We start from the raw sequence: 14545 nt of genomic DNA, 5'->3' as shown, positions 1-14545 counted from the left end.
AATCATGTTTTGCTTCCTTTTAGGTATTATAGCACGGTAGCAGTTGCGGACAAGCGGGCATAAAACAGGTGAGAGGACGTGTTCAAACAGACTTGATACAACTATAAAACAACACGATTAAACACATCTCTGCACGCTGGAAAGGGTTTGGTTCACCTATTTTTGGATTGGAAATCATTTTCCGGCAAAAGAAGAGATGTGATTTCATGTTTGTTTTCCATCATAGCATGTGGAACTATAACGACACCAACATGTGCTCTCAAGTAGGCTTTAAAGGCCTACTGAAACCCACTACTACCGACCACGCAGTCTGATAGTTTGTATATCAATGATGAAATATTAACATTGCAACACATGCCAATACGGACTTTTTAGTTTACTAAATTGCAATTTTAAATTTCCCGCGAAGTATCCTGTTGAAAACGTCGCGGAATGATGACGCGTGCGCGTGAGGTCACCGGTAGTAGCGGACATGCACTGATCCCGGCTAAAAGTAGTCTGTTTTTATCGCATAATTAAACAGTATTCTGGACTTCTGTGTTGCTGAATCTTTTGCAATTTGTTCAATTAATAATGGAGACTGCAAATAAGAAAGATGTTGGTGGAAAGCAGCCAGCTGAAGCAACACAAACACAGCCGGTGTTTCTTTGTTTGTTGTGAAGCTTTAATATGGAACAGAGCGGTCAAGCGAACATGGTTCTCTACCACATGTCAACCGGCAGGTTTCGGTGAGAAATGTGTGGTAATAAGTCGGCTCTTACCGTAAACATGAGCGGAGCTTGTGTCATTCCTCCTGCAGCTGTGACTTTCTTGGCTCCTCCCTCAGAAACACTGGCGGTCACCACACCCCTCTGAATTTCAGGTATGACTATATAATCTCACTAAAACACTAGTAACACAATTAGCAGATAAGGGATTTTCCAGAATTATCCTAGTAAATGTGTCTAATAACATCTGAATCGCTCCCACTGCCCTCGTCTTTTTTTTTTCTTCTTCTAGTCCTTCACTCTCACTATCCTCATCCGCGAATTGTTCATCCTCGCTCAAATTAATGGGGAAATTGTCGCTTTCTCGGTCCGAATCGCTTTAGCTGCTGGTGGCCATGATTGTAAACAATGTGAGGATGTGAGAAGCTCTACAACCAGTGACGTCACGCGCACATTGTCTGCTACTTCCGGTACAGGCAAGGCTTTTTTATGAGCGACCAAAAGTTGCAAACTTTATCGTTGAAGTTCTCAACTAAATCCTTTCAGCAAAAATATGCCAATATTACAAAATGATCAAGTATGACACACAGATTGGACTTGGTATTCCCGTTTGAATAAGAAAATCTCATTTCAGTCGGCCCTTAATATAAGGAGACTCTGTGGGTGTTATTTCATGTATAGAGGGATTTTTCATGGTAAAAAAAAATGGTTTAAAAAGTCCTAAACAGGCTCTAGCTATGAAAATATACTATTTATACTTAATAATTCCTACTTTGCTGAAATTTGTTTACGCCCGGAACCAATTAACAGCGGTAAACGAGGGTTTATTGTATTAGTCTTGGTGACCAAAAGTAGATGTATCTGTGGCAGGGGTCGGCCAGCCAAAATGTTGAAAGAGCCATATTACACCAGAAATTTTAAAAAAAATCTGTCTGGAGCCGCAAAAAATTAATAGCCTTCTATAGGCGATATAATGTTAACACATGATATAAGTGTCTATATTAGCTATATTAGCCTACTATCAAAATGACTATATGTCGCAGACTGACACAAATCTTAGTTGACAGAAATGTTAAAATGTAATACTTATTCTACCCATTTTTACAACATTGGAAAATAATTTGTACAATGCAGGTTTCTCAGGGGGTGAGATAACTCCTCTAAATTACTGGCTTAGAATGGCCAAATGTATAGATGTGTGTGTGCAAGTTAAAGGAAACGGCAGGCTGTCTTCTTCTAATGGATTTAGAACAATCCATGCAAGCTGGGTAACGTTTGCTGTGGTCTATAACGGCACACTATCAGAAATGCAGTCAATATTACATACAGATATGTCATGAGAAATGCAAATATAAATTAAATACACGGGCTTCACGGTGGCAGAGGGGTTAGTGCATCTGCCTCACAATACGAAGGTCCTGCAGTCCTGGGTTCAAATCCAGGCTCGGGATCTTTCTGTGTGGAGTTTGCATGTTCTCCCCGTGAATGCGTGGGTTCCCTCCGGGTACTCCGGCTTCCTCCCACCTCCAAAGACATGCACCTGGGGATAGGTTGATTGGCAACACTAAATTGGCCCTAGTGTGTGAATGTGAGTGTGAGTGTTGTCTGTCTATCTGTGTTGGCCCTGCGATGAGGTGGCGACTTGTCCAGGGTGTACCCCGCCTTCCGCCCGATTGTAGCTGAGATAGGCGCCAGCGCCCCCCGCGACCCCGAAAGGGAATAAGCGGTAGAAAATGGATGGATGGATGGATGGATGGAAATTAAATACACAGCTACAAGTGAGGCATAATGATAGAATATGTACATAAAGCAGGGGCGCTCACACTTTTTCTGCAGGTGAGCTACCTTTCAATTGACCAAGTCGAGGAGATCTACCTCATTCCTATTTATAACTTATATTTATTTATTTATGAAAGAGACATTTTTGTTAACAAGTTAATGGTGTTTAATGATAATACAAGCATGTTTAACACACATAGATTCCTTTCTTTCATGAAGACAAGAATATAAGTTGGTGTATTTGATTCTGATGACTTGCATTGATTGGAATTAGACAGTGGTGCTGATAACGTCCGCATTTTCAAATGGAGGAAAAAAAAAGTCCTCCTTTCTGTCCAATACCACATGAAAGTGGTTGGATTTGGCATCTCATTTGTCCAACTTGCATACTCGTTTTTAAACACTTTGTTATGAGAGTAGCATATGTGTGTGGCCCTTTAATGTCTGGCAGCAGGTGAGTGACGTCAGTGAGTGTGCGGGTGGGCAAGCAAGTGAGAAAGCGGTCGCTGAGGGCGGGGGAGAAATACATTGGCATCAAACTCCGTAGCTTGCTAGCTTGTGCACGCTAGCTTTCTGAGACTCTTATTTTGTTAGCACAGGCAGGATGAAACAGGTCTTTTATGGTGAAGACAGGAACTGTGCAGTCGGTCTTTAGAGTTTTGACAGTAGGTACGGAGTCTCTAGAAATAAAATGTGTTTCTCTGCGTCCGCCCTGTTAGTGATTTTTTTCTTAAATATGAGCTCGCAGCAGCCAGCGTCATCTCACAAGATCCTCGGGTGCCGAGAATGTCAAACAACTGACGAAAGTGAAGTCTTGGTATGATTGATGATTGCTCATTTTTATGTATATTTTTTAATGCCTGGCTTGAGATCGACTGACACACCCTCCGAGATCGACCAGTCGATCGCGATCGACGTAATGCCCACCCCTGACATAAAGCTAGCCTGAATCAGTGTTTTTCAACCACCAGTGTGCCGCGAGAAACAGTCTGGTGTGCCGTGGGAGATTATGTAATTTCACCTAATTGGGTTAAAAATAATTTTTACAAAACAGTAATTATAATCCGCAAATAATGTGCAATTGTTGAGTGTCTCTACTGTCTGGAGCGCGGCAAAGTAACCATGTAATACCCTTCCATATCAGTAGGTGGCAGCAGGTAGCTAATTGCTTTGTGGATGTAGGGAACATGGTTTGTTGTCGTGATCACAATATGCAGACGAGGAGCAAGAGGCAGCCTAAGAAAAGGCATTGAAGCTTAGGGATAGCTATGCAAAACGAAACTAAAACTGAACTGGCTGCAAAGTAAACAAAAACAGAATGCTGGACGACAGCAAAGACTTACAGTGTGTGGAGCAGCAGACAGCGTCCACAAAGCACATCCGTACAAGACATGACAATCAACAACAAAATAGGAGTGCCAGGCAAGAACTAAAAAAACACAGGAAAACACCAAAAAAAAACTCCAAATAAGTCAAGGCTTGATGTGTCAGGTCATGGCAGTACACCTACTTTTAGACAAAACCTATAGTGGTGCATGGTTGGTTATGGTTTGAATTTATATTCCACAATTGCGAGAACAACTTGTTACTGTCAGTATCAACTGCTGAGTTTCATTTTTTAATGTTTTCTGCTAGTGGTGTGCCTCTGGATTTTTTCAATAAAGAAAACGTGCCTTGGCTCAAAAACGGCTGAAAAACACAGGCCTAAGTAGCATGTTAGCATCGATTAGCTTGCAGTCCTGCACTGACCAAATATGATTGATTAGCACTCCACACGAGTCAATAACATCAACAAAGCTCACCTTTGTGTATTCACGCACAGCATAAAAAGATTGGCGGTCAAAATGAGACGAAGAAGGACTGGCATTAAACACGTCTTTCTCTGGCATGGTTGAAGAAAGTTATACATGTCAACAAACTGCGGTTAGTTCAAGGACAGCCAAAATTAGTAGGACAAAACGGTGCTCGCCACCAGAGAATCATGTTTAATATAAACAGTGGGATTTCTAACAAATAGGGAGGTTTGTGTCATGTTGTCCTCCTACAGAAACACTATTAAAACATAATCATACCCCCCCCCCCCCTATCCTTTTCATACATTTTTGAAAAAACTCCAGGGAGCCACTAGGGCGGCGCTAAAGAGACGCAGGTTGCAAATTCCGATCTATGGGAGTGTGTGCACAAAAGAAACTACCAACAGAAATTTAGTTTAAGTATGTTTATCATTAAATATTAAGAAGTATGGTGTTAATTACCATGAATTGATTAACGTGGAACCCGACTTAAACAAGTTGAAAAACATATCGGGGTGTTACCATTTAGTGGTCAATTGTACGGAATATGTACTGTACTGTACAATCTACTAATACAAGTTTCAATCAATCAATCAATCAATCAATCAATCAATCAATCAATCAGTTGGGGCAGTTTAGCTCGGTTGGTAGAGTGGCCGTGCCAGCAACTTGAGGGTTGCAGGTTCGATTCCCGCTTCCACCATCCTAGTCACTGCCGTTGTGTCCTTGGGCCAGACACTTTACCCACCTGCTTCCAGTGCCACCCACACTGGTTTGAATGTAACTTAGATATTGGGTTTCACTATGTAAAGCGCTTTGCGTCACTAGAGAAAAAGCGCTATATAAATATAATTCACAATCAATCAATCAATCAAAAATATTTTTACAAGTTATGTCAAGATTTGGATGTATTATAAATAATCATGTGTGAACAATAAACATAAAGACTAAAATTGACAACTGTAATTCAGTTAAATCCAATATGTTCATTACTCATGTGTTTATATTGCAAATAACGTCCAAAGTTTATGAGAAAAGCTAAAAAAAATATTTATTATTTTCCAAGGGGAAATAAAAAAGATCTCCTAACGCAGTGAAGCCAATTGAAAATTGCTGTGACACTTGATCGTTATTGAAAAAGTAAACAGAGCACATCAAATGGGTGAAATCTATGAAAAAAAACTGTTTTTAGACAGTTTTTAGATGTGGAAAAGATTCAGCGACAATAAAAACTTAAAAGGAACAGTCATTTTAGAAACACGGCCATAAAACTGTCACGATGATGGCGTTTTGAAGCGATGCTAAACGAGCAATTATCTCAATGGGCTTTTAAACGGACGCGGTCGCAATGCCGCCAAACTGAACTAAAAGTCTTACAAAGGACATGTTGACTCGCCAGCGTCACTGCTGAATAAAGTTTGGCAGAAACAAAGTATCATTTTATCCATCCATCCATTTTCTACCGCTTATTCCCTTTCGGGGTCGCGGGGGGCACTGGCGCCTATCTCAGCTACAATCGGGCGGAAGGCAGGGTACACCCTGGACAAGCCGCAACCTCATCGCAGGGCCAACACAGATAGACAACATTCACACTCACATTCACACACTAGGGCCAATTTAGTGTTGCCAATCAACCTATCCCCAGGTGCATGTCTTTGGAAGTGGGAGGAAGCCGGAGTACCCGGAGGGAACTCACGCATTCACGGGGAGAACATGCAAACTCCACACAGAAAGATCCCGAGCCTGGATTTGAACCCAGGACTGCAGGAACTTCGTATTGTGAGGCAGACGCACTAACCCCTCTGCCACTGTGAAGCCCAAGTATCATTTTATCCATGAGGCAATTCAATCTGAACAAGTAAACACCTGAACAAGACGACCTTGTTGTTGATTGACCAGTCAGTAAATATATCTGCATGTTATGAGCACACTTCACAAGCGACTAAACCCTTTTTTGTTTTCTTTGCATTACGCTTTAATTTGCAACAATTTTACCCAGTTTAAGCTCATTCCTAACTTCCTGCATGGGTTGCAAAGTGCAGCTTTTGCAACTCTGACAGCCCATTAAAAAACAATAAAAAAACACAGGCTTGCAATAAAGAAGAGGCAGGAACACGAGGAATGATCATAAATCTTTCATGGACTGAAATTTGATGGAGGCAATTAACGCCAACCAATCAGTTCCAGTGTAGTAATATATGCAGAGTGGTTTGCAGCCAGGCAAGCGCCGGTAATCCCAATGGATCAATGCCTGACTGCTACATAAAATGTAATGTGCCTTTAAAAAAAATTTAAAAAAATGTAGATAGTGTATGATAAACAACACAATAGAATGTACTACAAACAACTACAGTAGTTTTATGAAGTAATATAATTATAATGTACAACATCCAACTTCTACTTTATCTCCCATCAGCCTTGGCCATATGTTATTATGAGGTGGCAACTTGTCCAGGGTGTACCCCTCATACTAGTATACTGTACGATTAGTATGAGTTTCATGAATATTTTTTCTTGTTAAAGTTGTACTTTAAAGGCCTACTGAAACCCACTACTACCGACCACGCAGTCTGATAGTTTATATATCAATGATGAAATATTAACATTGCAACACATACCAATACGGCCTTTTTAGTTTACTAAATTGCAATTTTTAAATTTTGCGCGAAGTATCCTGTTGAAAACGTCGCGGTATGATGACGCTTGCGTGTGACGTCACGGATTGTAGCGGACCTTTTTTTTTTCAGCCCGATCCCTGCTATAAGTCGTCTGCTTCAATCGCATGATTACACAGTATTCTGGACATCTGTGTTGCTGAATCTTTCGCAATTTGTTCAATTGATAATGGAGACGTCAAAGAAGAAAGATGTAGGTGGGAAGTGGTGAATTGCGGCTGCCTTTAGCAACACAAACACAGCCACTGTTTCCTTGTTTACATTCCCGAAGGTGAAGCTTTACTATGGAACAGAGCGGTCAAACCGGCAGGTTTCGGTGAGAAAATTGTGGTAATAAGTCGGCTCTTACCGTAGACATGAGCAGAGTTTGCGTCGTTCCTCGTGCACCTGTCAAAGAGGCAGCTGCGAACTGTCTTGCCTCCTCCGACCGGCCGCCCCCGAATCTGGGATGCTTCCACTGTGGAGAAGGGGGGGGGAAAGCTCAGCCCGGCCCGACCGGCTGCCTTCGCTTCGCCTCGTCGGGAAATGTGGCTTCCCTCAGAGACACTGGCGGTCACCACACCCGTGGCCATACCCCTACGACCGTATAATCTCACTATAACACTAGTAACACAATAAGCAGATAAGGAATTTTCCAAAATTATCCTAGTAAATGTGTCTAATAACATCTGAATCGCTCCCACTGCCCTGTCTTTTTTTCTTTTTTTCCTAGTCCTTCACTCTCACTATCCTCATCCACGAATCTTTCATCCTCGCTCAAATTAATGGGGAAATCGCCGCTTTCTCGGTCCGAATCGCTCTCACTGCTGGTGGCCATGATTATAAACAATGTGAGGATGTGAGGCGCTCTACAACCCGTGACGTCACGTGCACATCGTCTGCTACTTCAGGTAAAGGCAAGGCTTTTTTATTAGTGACCAAAAGTTGTGAACTTTATCGTCGATGTTCTTTACTAAATCCTTTCAGCAAAAATATGGCAATATCGCGAAATGATCAAGTATGACACATAAAATGGACCTGCCAACCCCGTTTAAAAAGGAAAATCTCATTTCAGTAGGCCTTTAATCTTTTGGTGTCTCAAAATAACATGATTTTATTTTTTAACATAATTTTTTATTAAAAAATTATCAAAACTATTTTTTAATTTTTTTAAATGCATCTTTTTTTTCTTCGAACTACACGTGTTTACAACTTTGTTTTCTATTTGACTGTCACCCAAATCCTCCTTTATGCTGATGGGCTAAACAAAAGGGTGTCCAAACTTTTTCCAGCAATGGCTGTAATCGGAAAAACTGAAGGATGCCAGGGGCCATTTTGATAAATTTCCTACATTAAAGATGCAAAGCAGTGTACAGTACGACAATATAAGCTTTGCGTTACAGGCGACAAAACAACATTTTGTGTAAGATCTAAAATGAAATATCGAATTAACTCACGCAATCAATCACAACAAATATTGCATTAATCACAAACATATGCTGTTGTATTTTGCTCCTTATTTATTTATTCCCACAGTAAAATTGAATTTATGTCCAAATATTGCCATGTTTTTTGAGTTAATTGAAATGTTTGTTAATTGAAATTATGCAAGCAAGCAATACTATTAGTAATGCTTGTGATTAATCCAAATTCAAGATTGGGATTTATCTGTTAAAAACTGTTTGATAGAATTACTACCAACATACTTCAATAATAATTTATTTATTTTGTTTTTACAATCTGTTAAAGGACTACTGAAATGAGATTTTCTTATTTAAACGTGGATAGCAGGTCCATTCTATGTGTCATACATGATCATTTCGCGATATTGCCATATTTTTGCTGAAAGGATTTAGTAGAGAACATCGACGATAAAGTTCGCCACTTTTGGTCGCTAATAAAAAAGCCCTGGCTTTACCGGAAGTAGCAGACGATGACGTCACCGGTGTGAGGGCTCCTCACATTCTCACATTGTTTATAATGTGAGCCTTCAGCAGCAAGAGATATTCGGACCGAGAAAGCGACAATTTCCCCATTAATTTGAGCGAGGATGAAAGATTCGTGTTTGAGGATATTGATAGTGAAGGACTAGAAAAAAAATAAGTAAATAAAGTTGAAAAAAAAATACGCGATTGCATTGGGACGAATTCTGATGTTTTTAGACACATTTACTAGGATAATTCTGGAAAATCCCGTAAATTTCTATTGTGTTGCTAGTGTTTTAGTGAGTTTAACAGTACCTGATAGTCGGAGGGGTGTGTCCACGGGTGTGTTGATGCCAGTCTCGGAGGGAAGTCACGACAGCTGCATGGAGAGCGCAAGCTCCGCTAATCTCCGGTAAGAGGCGACTTTTTACCACAATTTTCTCACCGAAACCTGCCGGTTGACAAGTGTCCTGGGAACCATGTTCGCTTGACCGCTCTGATCCATAGTAAAGCGTCACCTCCGGGAATTTTAAACAAGGAAACACCGTGTGTTTGTGTGGCTAAAGGCTAAAGCTTCCCACCTCCATCTTTCTACTTTGACTTTTCCATTATCAATTGAACAAATTGCAAAGGATTCAGCAACACAGATGTCCAAAATACTGTGTAATTATGCGATGGAAAGAGACAACTTTTAGCCGTAAGTGGTGCTGGCTAATATGTCCCCTCCAACCAATAACGTCACAAACACGCATCATCATTCCGCGACGTTTTCAACAGGACACTCCGCGGGAAATTTAAAATTGTAATTTAGTAAACTAAAAAGGCCGTATTGGCATGTGTTGCAATGTTAATATTTCATCATTGATATATAAACTATCAGACTGCGTGGTCGGTAGTAGTGGGTTTCAGTAGGCCTTTAAGGGCCAATAGAAATTAGCTGTGAGCCAAAATTGGTCCCCATGCCGCACGTTGGACACAACTGGGTTGAAAGCAGTGGTACACAAAAGAATCACTTGTTTAAAGTACAGTGTTTTATTTTCCTAAATTGAAACACAGTGTTATTGTTCAAACTGTGTGTAATGTTACAGTGGCCCAAAAAATATCCCATACTTGATAAATCAATCAATCAATGTTTACTTATATAGCCCTAAATCACTAGTGTCTCAAAGGGCTGCACAAACCACTACGACATCCTCGGTAGGCCCACATAAGGGCAAGGAAAACTCACACCCAGTGGGACATCGGTGACAATAATGACCCAGTGGGACTTGTTCTTAATGAGTACTTAGGCCTCCTACGCTACTATATTCTAAGGTGGCCATTATGGTGGTACTTGTGTTTTCTGAGGAGGTATTTTCTGGAAAAAAGTAAAAAAAAACACTGCAGACCCCCACCCCTAACATTCAATATTTAACGTGCATTGTGTTGTAGTTCTGCAACATTTAGTAATGTGTCTTAATTCCGAGCATGCTTATAATGTAACTGTTTGTTTCTTTCAGTACAATGTATGAGAGGATCTGTTGGATTAAGGTTGTTTCTACGACGCAGAGGGAATTTAGCACGAGCGAGACGTGAATGTGAGTACATCTTTTTATTTTAACATTATAACAAACAAAAGACAAACAAAAAGCGCTCAAAATGGAGGTACAAAACATGGCTATGGAAACAAACACTTGCACTATGGCATAAACTATGGACATAAACAAAAGAGTGCTATTAACTATGAACTATTAACAAAAACTTACACAACATGGAACTGTGAACGAGGGCATGAAGGTAGGAACAGGATGGGTAGGGTGGAGATGCCAGGACGAAGACAGAAAAAGAATGACTTGAATAGCAGCTGTGATGATTAGTGAAAACAGGTATGAGGCTGAGGAAAGGGACGTGACTAGGAGACCAGGTGAAACTAATGGGTTGGCATGGAGACAAAAACAAACCCGGAAGTGCAAAGACAGAACTAAATGTCCATCCATCCATCCATCCATCATCTTCCGCTTATCCGAGGTCGGGTCGCGGGGGCAGCAGCCTAAGCAGGGAAGCCCAGACTTCCCTCTCTCCAGCCACTTCGTCTAGCTCTTCCCGGGGGATCCCGAGGCGTTCCCAGGCCAGCCGGGAGACATAGTCTTCCCAACGTGTCCTGGGTCTTCCCCATGGCCTGGAGGAGCAGCGGCTTTACTTTGAGTTCCTCCCGGATGACAGAGCTTCTCACCCTATCTCTAAGGGAGAGCCCCGCCACCCGGCGGAGGAAACTCATTTTGGCCGCTTGTACCCGTGATCTTATCCTTTCGGTCATGACCCAAAGCTCATGACCATAGGTGAGGATGGGAACGTAGATCGACCGGTAAATTTAGAGCTTCGCCTTCCGGCTCAGCTCCTTCTTCACCACAACGGATCAATACAACGTCCGCATTACTGAAGACGCCGCACCGATCCACCTGTCGATCTCACGATCCACTCTTCCCCCACTCGTGAACAAGACTCCTAGGTACTTGAACTCCTCCACTTGGGGCAGGGTCTCCTCCCCAACCCGGAGATGGCACTCCACCCTTTTCCGGGCGAGACCCATGGACTCGGACTTAGAGGTGCTGATTCTCATTCCGGTCGCTTCACACTCGGCTGCGAACCGATCCAGTGAGAGCTGAAGATCCCGGCCAGGTGAAGCCATCAGGACCACATCATCTGCAAAAAGCAATGTCCAAACAACTAAACATAACCTGACCAAACATGGCAAAAAACAAAACATAATCAATGCATTCCTGTTTCTTACACACGCACTATTGTTTCATGGTGTGCATGCATCCTTTGCAAAATGGCCTCACAGATCCTTCGTTGGCAGCTCTTAACCAAGCCACGGTGCAGTTTAGAGGGGGTGTGTACTGTATGCAACTGACGAAACATGCAGGCTTTTTCCGAAAAAGGATCATTGGACTGCATGTGCGTTTGTCTTGTTTTGCAGAAAGACTGGAGTCTAAGGTGCTTAAAGACTTTGCCGCTGTCATCACATTTCTTCATCCTTCAAAGAGCCACTCTGTCTGTGAGCGTCTTATATACTGTAGGCAGCACTCGGCCAAGAATCCAGCATCAAAGAAGTGGCGGAGCCGCGTTGATGTCACCTGTTGTTTTTCTGCACGGCTCAGGTTGTTTGGACTTTTATATCTTAAGAAAGAGAGTGAGTTTGGTTGACTGACAGTGACTTGTCAACGCCAGCTGCCCCAGCTTGAAAGCACTGCTGGTTCCCGAGCAACCCAACTTGAACTGAAAACTACCTTCTAGAAATGTCAACATTTTGTAAGAAAGTTTTTTTCCAAAGCAATTAAAGCTGAGTGTAATTGTTTTGTTTTTCTTTGGTTGTTGTTGTTGTTAAGTTTCTTGAGAGAAATTAAAATACAGGGCACTTTATATTAAATTCTACTGCAAACGTATTCCGAGCCTCCTGTCACTGATAATTATATAATGGCAATTTTTTTTTCAAACGTGCTCACTGTGGGAAACTGCAGTAGTGCTGATTTTGTAAACAGTTAGAGATTTGTCAGAGTTTCGTTTACCTAAATAAAACTGTCATTACATTTTTAAGGGGTGGGAGTAACTAAGATTTACTTCTTTCCACTCCTTTTTGGAGATTAAAAATACAATCATGTATTGTTTTAATTTTTTGTGTTTTCAATGTGAAGTATTTTCTTACAATTTTTTTTTTCTTTATTTCTTTTGCATGCTCGAAAAAAAATTATTAGTATGAGGGGCCTCAAAATAAAATTTTGCTTCGGGCCCCAATTAGCCAGGAGCGGCCCTTTCTGGACCCCTGCACTGCACAAGGATGGGTTATATTCCGCTGTTTGTGGTATTTTTTTTCTGTCACTTTTCACTTTTTCCTTTCCTGACATAAACCTCACTGGAAATCGAACCCATGCCCTTTACCAAGGCAGAATGTACAAAAACACCACAAATGGATTTCATTGCACATTGTATATGTAATAAATAAACTCAAATTATTATTATTGCATTATGTGTACTGTATTTTCCAGACCATTAGGTGCACCGGATTATAAGGCTCACTGTCGATTAATGGTCTATTTTTTATCTTTTTTCATATATAAGGCGCACCGGATTATAGAGCACATTAAAGGAGTCATATGATATATTTTTTTCTAAATGTAAAACACTTCCTTGTGGTCTACATTATATGTAATTGTGGTTCTTTGGTCAAAATGTTGCCTAGATTATGTTTTACAGCTCATCTTCAAGCCGCTTTCTGAGAGTCTCTTCCGAATGTGCCATTTTGTGGGCGGTCTTATTTACGTGGCTCACCTTCGGCAGTGTCTTCTCCCCGTCATCTTTGTTGTAGCGGTGTAGCGTGCAAGGACGGGAATGGAAGAAGTGTCAAAAGATGGAGCTAACAGTTTTATTGGCATTCAGATTTTACTTAGATCAATAACGAAGCAGCATGTCCTCATCCGGAAACAACAACAAGGTGTCCCATGAAAAACTGTGCGACCGGAACTCTCTAATAACTAAAGTTCTTTGGGTGAATAATGTAAACACACCTCACCGGTATGTTTTAACACTTTCATGGCGAGTTCACTGACAGATGCAAGTAAGAACTTTACAATACTTTATAATAGAAATGGCAACAGCGGAAGATGAATGTTCCATAACAAGAAGATAAGGAAAAAGAAGAAGCTTATCGACTATGGAGTCGACACAGACTACAAAGGCGGACGCGCGCAATTTTTCAGGATTTGCGCAGATCCCAAATACAGATCAGCAGGTACCAGAATGTAGGAAAAGTTACTTTTCCATAATATTGCGAAACAAAACGCCAGATAATGTCTTACCTTATACACATAACATAAGAATACTCGTATGTTTAATGCTCCGACAATCCATCAGGCGGTGCGGCTTCACAGCTTACCAAAGTCGTACTAAAATATTTTAATAGATTTTTGAGTGGCATGTGTAATGTTCTATATTTCCAATGGAACATATAAAATGTTGGTGTTGTTTACCTGAGTCATATTGCCATCATATTGCAGTCTACACGTATCTCTTATGTTTGAATGCAATCTACTGGTCACGATTATCATCACACCAGGTACCAAATAAAATTGAGCTTACCGGGTTATAAGGCACACTGTCGAGTTTTGGGGAAAAAAATGATTTTAAGTGCGCCTAATAGTCCGGAAAATGCGGTACAATGCTTTGAGATGTTTTTTGTTGTGATTAGCAACAGCGGAGGATGAATGTTCCATAACAAGAAGATAAAGAAAAAGAAGAAGCTTATAGACTATGGTGTCGACACAGACTACAAAGGCGGAAGCGTGCAATTTTTCAGGATTTGCGCAGATCCCAAATACAGATCAGCAGGTACCAGAAAGTAAGAAAAGTTACTTTTGCATAATATTGCAAAACAAAATGCCGGATAATGTCTAACCTTATACACACAACATAAGAGTACTCGTATGTTTCATGCACCGACAATCCATCAGGCGGTGCGGCTTCACAGCTTACCAAAGTCGTACTAAAACATTTTAATAGATTTTTGAGCGCCATGTGTAATGTTCTATATTTCCAATGGAACATATAAAATGTTGGTATTGTTTACTTGAGTCATATTGCCATCATATTGCAGTCTACACGTATCTCTTATGTTTGAATGCCATCTACTGGTCACGATTATCATTACACCA

The 14545-nt window shown here is 41.0% G+C and overlaps 1 protein-coding gene across 4 annotated transcripts in view; it reads left to right on the top strand.

Annotated features, from left to right (window-relative positions):
* The window catches only part of khdrbs2 (KH domain containing, RNA binding, signal transduction associated 2), a 184414-nt gene extending 171600 nt beyond the window's left edge, over window positions 1-12814 (top strand). For all 4 annotated transcript variants that reach the window (XM_061910378.1, XM_061910374.1, XM_061910376.1 and 1 more), the window contains 3 exons: window positions 24-68; window positions 10358-10435; window positions 11818-12814. In XM_061910378.1, the coding sequence (XP_061766362.1) occupies window positions 24-40 (17 nt within the window). In that variant the 3' untranslated portion in view covers window positions 41-68; window positions 10358-10435; window positions 11818-12814. The remainder of the gene's footprint in view (window positions 1-23; window positions 69-10357; window positions 10436-11817) is intronic.
* Window positions 12815-14545: the final 1731 nt, after the last annotated feature.

This window comes from Nerophis ophidion, linkage group LG09, assembly GCF_033978795.1.
Source record: "Nerophis ophidion isolate RoL-2023_Sa linkage group LG09, RoL_Noph_v1.0, whole genome shotgun sequence".
Classification (NCBI taxonomy): Eukaryota; Metazoa; Chordata; class Actinopteri; order Syngnathiformes; family Syngnathidae; genus Nerophis; species Nerophis ophidion.
Note: the sequence above shows the minus strand (reverse complement) of the source record. Positions and strands in the feature narration are given on the sequence as shown.